Source organism: Elaeis guineensis, chromosome 1 (assembly GCF_000442705.2).
Source record: "Elaeis guineensis isolate ETL-2024a chromosome 1, EG11, whole genome shotgun sequence".
NCBI lineage: Eukaryota > Viridiplantae > Streptophyta > Magnoliopsida > Arecales > Arecaceae > Elaeis > Elaeis guineensis.
The window spans coordinates 161,221,318-161,230,070 of NC_025993.2; the positions used below are offsets into that span (position 1 = coordinate 161,221,318).

The 8,753-nt window shown below is 35.4% G+C and overlaps 1 protein-coding gene across 1 annotated transcript; it reads left to right on the forward strand.

Moving 5' to 3' along the window:
* Positions 1 to 2,875: 2,875 nt before the first annotated feature.
* Positions 2,876 to 8,753, forward strand: LOC105039526 (cinnamoyl-CoA reductase 1-like). Its single transcript, XM_073246167.1, has 6 exons — positions 2,876 to 3,134; positions 3,946 to 4,115; positions 4,578 to 4,763; positions 6,740 to 6,902; positions 7,982 to 8,171; positions 8,306 to 8,753. Exons 1-6 carry the CDS (start codon positions 3,011 to 3,013, stop codon positions 8,442 to 8,444), a joined length of 972 nt encoding a protein of 323 aa, XP_073102268.1. The 5' UTR covers positions 2,876 to 3,010; the 3' UTR covers positions 8,445 to 8,753.

Consider the following 8,753-nt stretch of genomic DNA (forward strand, 5'->3'; position numbering starts at 1 on the left):
TTTTAAAATATATTTAGTAAGAAAAATGATGCAAGTGAAAATACTAATTACTATTGACATCAAAGCCAACTATTAACACTAAATAATATTTTGCTGGATATTTATTTATTTTTTAATAAATAAATTTATTTATCAAGATGAAAGGTTTTAAAATTTTCTAAGCTTATGTAAAGTAAAAGCTTTTTTCGATGATTTAGTCATTTTAGACATGCATAACACATTATTCAAAATAAAAAATTATATTAAATAAGAATCTTAATTATTGTTTAAAATAAACTATTATATTAATGACATCATGAATATAATTTAAAATAAAATAGATGAGAAGTTTTTTTATGGGTAAGCTAACGAGAAATATCCAATTGAATTTAAACTTAAAAATAGCTATCCATTTAAGTTTCAAGTAAAAATCATTCTCATTTAAAATATAACTTAAAAGCAGCTATCCAAATGGGATAAAATGATCCAATTATCCTTGAAATTATAAAGCAACACTACACTATTATAAAATAATATTATATTATTATAAAATAATACTATGCTATTATAAAACAGTACTGCACTATTATAAAATAGAACTGTACTATTATAAAGTAATACTACACTATTATAAAGTTATACTACACTATTATAAAGCAATACTGTATTATTGTAAAGTAATACTACACTATAGTAATGTAATACTACCTTATTGTAAAGGAATACTATACTAATATAATAAAGTAATACTAAATTATTATAAAGAAATACTATACTAATATAATATAATACTGTCTTATTATAGAGGAATACTATACTAATATAATACAATAAAGCAACACTGCATTATTATAAAGAAATACTATACTAATATAATGTAATACTACTTTATTATAAAAGAATACTGCACTATGATAATGTAATACTTAGTATTTTAAAGAGTATAAAGGTATAAGAATAATTTAAATAAAAAATAGATAATTACTTTTAATTTATATTTAGAATGGATAGCTATTTTTATATAAAACTCATCTGGGGAGCTGCTTTTAAGTTGAAAGTAGAGCTAAAAATTTATCGCAGTTCTCTATTTCTTATTATTATTATTTTTTGGTATAATGGGAGATTATAGTAGACATGGGCAACAAACGGAGTTGCCCATTACACGATTCGACTCCTGGCACGGCCCCTTAGCTACAGCAATAGACTGTGCCAACACGATCCATTAGAAGGGGTCAGGCTGGGTTGAGGGTTTGCGGCCCACGGCCCCGGCCTGGCATGGCTCATAAGGATCTGGTTAGCATGGTCCGCAGGCTAGGCACGGTACAGCTCACGAGTCAGGCATGACACCGCCCATGCCCGGCACGACCCAGCATGGTCCAGACCCACATGGCCTACATGCTAGCTCGATCTTTTTTTAAATTTAAAAAATATATTTTTTATAAATTATAAAAGAGTTAAGAAGTAAAATTAAAAATAGATGTGAAAATTTTTTTGTAAAAATAAAAAATCATCTTGTAATGATGGGAGATTTGGCATGGACTCCTATCGGTATGTTAATAACAATCTACAAAGAAGGGGGAGAGACTAGGTCTGACCTCCGAATACAATAAGGAAGAGAGAAAAAATTAAAGTAACTCACCTCAATAATTAAAAGGTAAATCTAAAAAGTTACAAAGATAAATCCAATTACGAGGATGTTCCTCTTTACCTACCCTTATAAGAGATTTGTTTGCATGGTTTATTGAGCCAGAATTAACCAATAGCTATGCACAATCTTGAGATTTTAACAACTTTTGTTAGTACTAATCCCGATGATTTCTCGCCAACCCACAAACCTTTTAAATTCATCTGTTTAGTTATAGAAAATTTTGATGGTCTCGAGAGAATTAGCCACGATAAGTTAATTACACATTGAACTCAACTCAATTCATCTATAACTATACTCGACTTCTTTCAAAATGTTAGGCAAATCTAATAATATATATTTTTTTTTTCTTAATATATAATTTAAGTAATGAAAGAATTCAGCAAACTCATAGAAAAGTTTATAAATGACACATGGGCAGACCTGCTCGTTATTAGCTGTTGGAGTCACTGCCAAACATTTTAAGAATGTCTAACGGCTAGTTAGGGCATAACAGCTAATACGGAGTCCGCACAATGATTTATATACACGTGCTGGTGCACCTAAAAGTAGAGGCCGATGTCAGTTTGAAGAGATTTTTTATTTTTTTAATATAAAAATAATACTTGCTTTAAATTCATACAGCTCATTTACCAATTATACCTTACTATATATATATATATATATATATATATATATATATATATATATATATATATATATATATATATATATATATATATAAAGAAAAAAAAGAAATTAAAAATTTTTGGATCAAAAAAAATAAATAATATAAAATTATGAGTTCTTAATATTTTTATTTTTTTAAATTATTTTTAAATTTAAATATAATTTGTTTGAATTATTTTTAAAAAATAAAAATAAATTATCCATCGAGACTCTGCCAGGCATGACTCAAGTACGTTATAGAACCCCAAAATGACAAATATTCGAAGTCCCCGTCTTGGTTCTCCATTTCTCCACTTGGCGCTTTCAAACACCGCTATGCAACAGTACCTGGACCGGGCCGTGCCAGGCACGCCAGTGCCCAGGCATAGATTGTAGAACCCCAAATTTTTTTTTGGGTAAGTAGACGAGAGGATTTTAGTGGCATGACGCGATGACACAAGCCGTTGCGTCAGATAGTATGGAGATATTTGAAGTCACCCTCGTGGTTCTTTCTTTCTCCACTTGGCGCTTTCAATCACCGCTATGCAACAGTACCTGGACCGGGCCGTGCCAGGCACGCCAGTGCCCATACATAGATTGTAGAACCCCAAATTTTTTTTTTGGGTAAGTAGACGAGAGGCTGTGTAACAGCTTCGAGAGAACCGGAGGAGACCGCGGCGTCACTACACTAATAATTAATTCTTTTCTTGTGGGAGAGAGAGAGAGCGGGAGAGAGGAATGGAGAAGCTTGGAGAGAAGAGGAGGGTATGCGTGACCGGAGCGGGAGGGTTCATAGCCTCATGGCTCGTGAAGGCACTTCTCAACAAGGGCTTCATGGTCCACGGAACCGTTAGAGATCCAAGTACTACTCGCTTTCCCCTTCTTTGTACTGCTTTCCCCGCTTTCTTCCATCTTTGCGGCCTTTGGTGCTGCTTTTCTCATTCTTTTCGGTGGTTTTGTCGGATTTTGTTTTGTTGTTTTTGGAATCCATTGAAACGTAGAGCTAAAGGGAATTTTTGGTGGGTTCTTTCTTCTTCCCTAATTGGACTGCTGTTGGTACTCCTGTACCACAGATCTATGCCTTTTTTCGGTATTATCCCGTACAAAGATCGAACTTTGGCGTGTTTTGCACAAAATTCTTTTATGTGCTGGATTTTTTTTTTTTTCAAAATCAAACCTTTTCAACCTTATCGGAACTTTGGGTAATCTTTCAGTCCTAGTTATTTAGGCTTTTATTGGTATATTCACGCTAGTATACAAGGATTTGAGACCAATGGTTAACGAACATGCGAAATTTCTGAATTAGCCATATCATTTGCTACATCTATTTGGATGCTAAAGGTTAAAGTTAAGGTCTTGGATGCGATTATGTTAATGCCTGCATGTGAGTTTATTGATGATTATTTGTTTAATTTATCTGTTTCTTGACCATTTTGTTGTTTTCGTGTATTAGAACTTAACCTTAGAAAGGTCCTCTATAAACCCGTGGCTTTCGGGTCTTAGGGATCGTACTGCACGTAGAAACTTATCTTTGGTTCGTGTTTTTTCAGTGGCTGGAAGATTGAATCTTTATTGGTGGCTCTATAGATTTGAATGCATGAACCAATATTTGCATCTTATCTTGTTTAATCTCATTCATAACATATTCTGAAACCTGCTAAATTTGGCATCAGGTGATGAAAAGAATGCTCATTTGAAGAAGTTGGAGAACGCCTCTGAAAACTTGCAACTCTTTAAGGCAGATTTGCTTGACTACAATGCTGTAGCATCAGCTATTGCTGGATGTGAAGGAGTATTCCATGTTGCTAGTCCTGTTCCTCCAATCAAAGTGCCCAACCCAGAGGCAAGATTCCCAAGCAGCTCTGTATCTTTCAGGATGCTTTGACATAATTAGATACGAAATGCTTGTGAGCATATTGTGAGTAATCTTATATTTATCATGATCATGGCCAATGTTGTATAAGTATTGGATATCATGTACCTGTTTTTTCTTCATGTGACAATAAGACAATGTTGGTGCACTTCTATGACTTGCTTACTCATCAAGGCTTACGACTAAATGGAAAAGGTTTAAGGGTATAGAAATGTTAAATGAATAGGATTATGTTTTCTGTAGATTGTGATCTCTTCTAATCGGCTGTCTTCCATGGTATATAGATGCACCTGTAAGTGGAAGGCAGTGATGTTTATATTTAGACCTTTTCATATGTTTGGCTTTCCTGTGCCATCAATCAGGAAAGAACTGGGCATGAAGTATGCATTTTTTTTTTTTCCTCCATCTAATGCAAATGTTACTACTTTGCAGGTAGAAGTAATTGCTCCAGCTGTAACAGGCACTCTAAATGTGCTCAAGGCATGCTGTGAGGCAAAAGTTAAACGAGTGGTTGTGGTGTCATCGGTTGCTGCTGTCGCGATGATTCCAAATTGGCCTAAGGACAAAGTCAAGGATGAGAGTTGCTGGTCAGACAAGGAGTACTGCAGGACAACAGAGGTGATCACATAAAACATATGTATAATGCTATATCATCAGGATCTTGAAGTCGCATAAAACACACTTTTTTGCCAGACCATTTAGAGATATCAGTAACTTACTGTTGTATGCTTGAATCACATTGGTTATCATGAACAGATCTCTTCATTTTTGGTCAGTGTGTTGGCTTTCCAGTTATTGTGAATTTTCTTTGTTTTGTTTTTGATTTTGAAGTCCATTTAAATTCTGTTGTCATGTAAGATGATATAGATTCCTGCTAACACATAAGATGTAATAGCTAGCTACCCTTCTAGGTGCAAAAGACTATATTGAGTTGCAATAAGAGGCTCGAAGTGGCTCCTTTTTTTAATGAGGAATAAAGGAAGGGAAAAGACCACACACAATGCAAGTGTCCATCTAAGTCTGCTGCAAGACTCCTGATCCCTTTCTGTTTATTATGTGCGAGTATGGACCTCAATGAGGAGATCAACGTTAAATGGCAATATTCCTTGAAAATTCCTATATTTCTGGTTATAATCTGACATGGCTAGAATCTCTGGAGGAAGTTGATTTGATTCTTGGTTTGGAATGATTTTAGCAGGAAGTTTCTTATGTTTATTTTCTTATCCGGCCTACTTTGTTTTTATTGCAAGAGGGAGCTAGTCTTAGTAAAATACGTAGTACACCGAGGCCATATGCATGGTTTGATATATGAAATATAAGTTTTCCATCATGAGAAGGTGGAGGATGGCTTTCTTTTATGTATTACACAATAGCATAATAACTATTCTTACCAAGGATGACATATGCATTAGCGAGTATCAGAGCATGTTTGTTATTACGGCAGAAAAGTGGGTGCTGCAGAAATATGAAGCATGCTACATGTTATGTTATGAACATGAAAGACAGCAGTTGACTCATATATCACTAGATTTAAGAAAGAAATAGAGTCAGTTAAGGACTCCCACACCCGCCCCCCCCTGCCTTTGCAGTGAAAGGTGGACTAAGGATGCTTGTCTTTAAGCAATTAAATTTGTAATTAACTTTTGAAGAACTCATGGTTTGAGAGTATAGAAAAACTTTAGAACCTTAAAACTTCCATGAAATTCTCTCTCACCTCAAAGTCCTAGACTGGTACATAGTATGGAGCATTTTAATAGTTCATAAGCTTCATCCCTAAGATGCTACGAGTGAACCTTGAAAATCTCTTCATATGGGCCAATTCAACAAATGGTTATTAACAAATGCTTTAAAGGTTTCCTTCATTTAAACTTAGCTAATTTATTTTGGGTTAAACTTTAGATTTCTCCAAAGTTTCTAACTTTTAACCCCTACATAGCTCCAAAGCTTAAGTCTTGACGTGATATGGCTCAGGAAAAGCAGCAAAGGAACTCTGGGCAGTTTTGACTGCAATGGAATATGTTAACAGCGTGTCATGCGCTACCATGTTGAGCTTTTGGAGTAGAAGCCTGTTCATTGTTGTGGAAGTACTTATGGCTCAATAAAGCAGACAAGTAGTTTTTTAGAAACAAGTGTGGCATGTGATGGTTATTTGTTATTTTGTACTTGATGCAGCGTTAGCGGGGTATATCACCATTTTACCTTTTTATCATGCTTTGACTGAGGATGTTCTCACACACGTAGCTGTAAGGCAACTTTCTTGCACATTAGCTCTCTACAATGATTTTAAAAGTTTGCCTATATATTTAAGTTTGATCCATCTAATCTTCTGGGTAAATGAATTGCAAGATTTATATGTTGTATACTCAACATGCCTGCTGGATGGCAGGTCTGCATCACACATGAGAGGTATGAAGTAAAGCTGACCACATATTGTGCTTATATATCGAGTTTCATTCACTTTATATAATATAACTTAATTTCCTTTGAATTGTTTAACTATTTGATGTAAATACTTTAGTTGTCTTACAAGGTATTTCAAAGTATTTTGTCTGTTGGCTCCCTAGAACTTAGTCTCCATTCCATAATGTTGCCAGAACTGGTATTGCCTTTCAAAAACGCTAGCAGAGAGTGAGGCACTGGAATATGCGGAGAAACATGGACTTGATGTTGTAACTGTCTGCCCATGTTATGTTCTTGGACCATTGCTGCAACCCACTGTGAATTCTAGCAGCTTGTTTCTCATCAATCTTTTGAAAGGTCTGTTTTTCCATTTCACTACAATCTCATTTGGTTGCCTATATCTGAAAGAATGTCATATATTGATGCCATGATAAACCAAGAACAAGCAAGCCTTATGCACCCTATGATGTTCATACCATACAGTGGTAGTGAGGCTTATGTCATCTACTGACATTAACATCTTTCGTTTGTTTTTTTAGACCTTGTCAAAGAACAAATCTTCAACACCCACCATTTCTTATACCTTTCATCAAACATGTTCTCTTACCATTCTACTGTTGGTCAAAATATCACTTTGTTTTGATTCCATTGGGTGCATGGCAATCCAAAAAGTTTGATGCTTACTGGACTCTCATCTTTTGTACAACCGGAAACTAATTTTCATTCCCTTAACCTTGTAGTCAATTTTTTCATTCAATGTGTTCTCTGATGAGTTCAAAACATGGACCAAGAGCCATTTTCTTTTCAATTACATCGATAAAACTATAATGATGCTTGACATAATTAGTTCTTCTTGCCCATCTCTACTTTTGCCTACATGCCTTTATGGTTGTTCAGTCTCAGATTGCTATACCATTATCTCGTCTGTTATCACCAAAAATCTCATTTTGGTTTATCGATTGACATGGGTCAGAAAAGAACTAATTTCAATTATTATGGGTTATTCATAGATAATCTCCCCTGTTCAATGGATCTCTTTCTCTTTGCATGCTATCTTTCTGGGCATGTTCTAATAGAATGGAGGAAACACATCCAAAAACGAGAGAGAGAGAGAGAGAGGAGAGAGAGGTTCAGTTAGCACTTGCCAGTCTCCATTTATTACTATGACTAGCCTTAGTAAGCCAAGTGTAAAAAACTACGTATTTTGAAAAAAAAAAAAGAAAAGAAAAAGAACTAGGAACATTGGTCTCCTCTGTTTCTGCTGGTCCTCTGTGATCTTGCCACCTGCATCAATCTTTTAGCTTCCATGACTTCGACATCCAGTTTCCGGCTAGATACATTTATCTACACCAGGAATGACTGACAGAATGCTTAAGCATGCCGTTTACTAGATACTGGGTTTTGCTTTTCACTTTTTTTTTAATAATTTTTTGCAGGAGTTCATGAGTCTGTGGAGAACAAACGCTGGAGCTTTGTGGATGTCAGAGATGTAGTTGATGCACTGCTTCTGGCATATGAGAAGCCAGAAGCATCCGGACGCTACATTTGTGCATCTCACAGGGTGAAAATTCGTGACCTGGTGGACATGCTTAAGAGCATGTATCCCAACTATAATTACCCTAAAACGTAAGCCTTCATTACCAACTAATTACCTTTTTTTGGGGGAAAAGGAGTTGGCAAAGCCCAGTGCAAAATGCATTTAGGAATTACCAACTAGTTGTCTGTAGTAAGTTCTCTGATCTTGAATATGTTGATGGCAGTTTTGTTGAGGTAGATGAAGGCAGCCTGCTGAGTTCAGAGAAATTAAAGATGTTGGGATGGGAATGCAGGAGGCTTGAGGAGAGCCTTAAGGACAGTGTTGAATGTTATCGAGATGCTGGTCTCTTGGGCAAAGATTGAATCACTCTACATCATTTGCCTGGTGATGATTGAAAAGCTTTTGTGGTTGTCCCAGTCTATCAGGGTCTGTTGAAAGCCATTATTGTAATGTAAACGTTATGAGCAAGACAATAAGCTGCAAGCTTGTGGTATATACTAGAAATAATGATTTTTTCCCTTTTTTTTTTTTTGGGCGTGTGTACATGTCTTGTTACAATTACTGTGCCAACCAGATAACCTGTTGAGTAGCCAATCCATAAACCCATTGGCAACTAATAACTGTAGAACCCAGTACGCTGTAAATGTCTAAAAGGAGGTGAGATTTGGTGA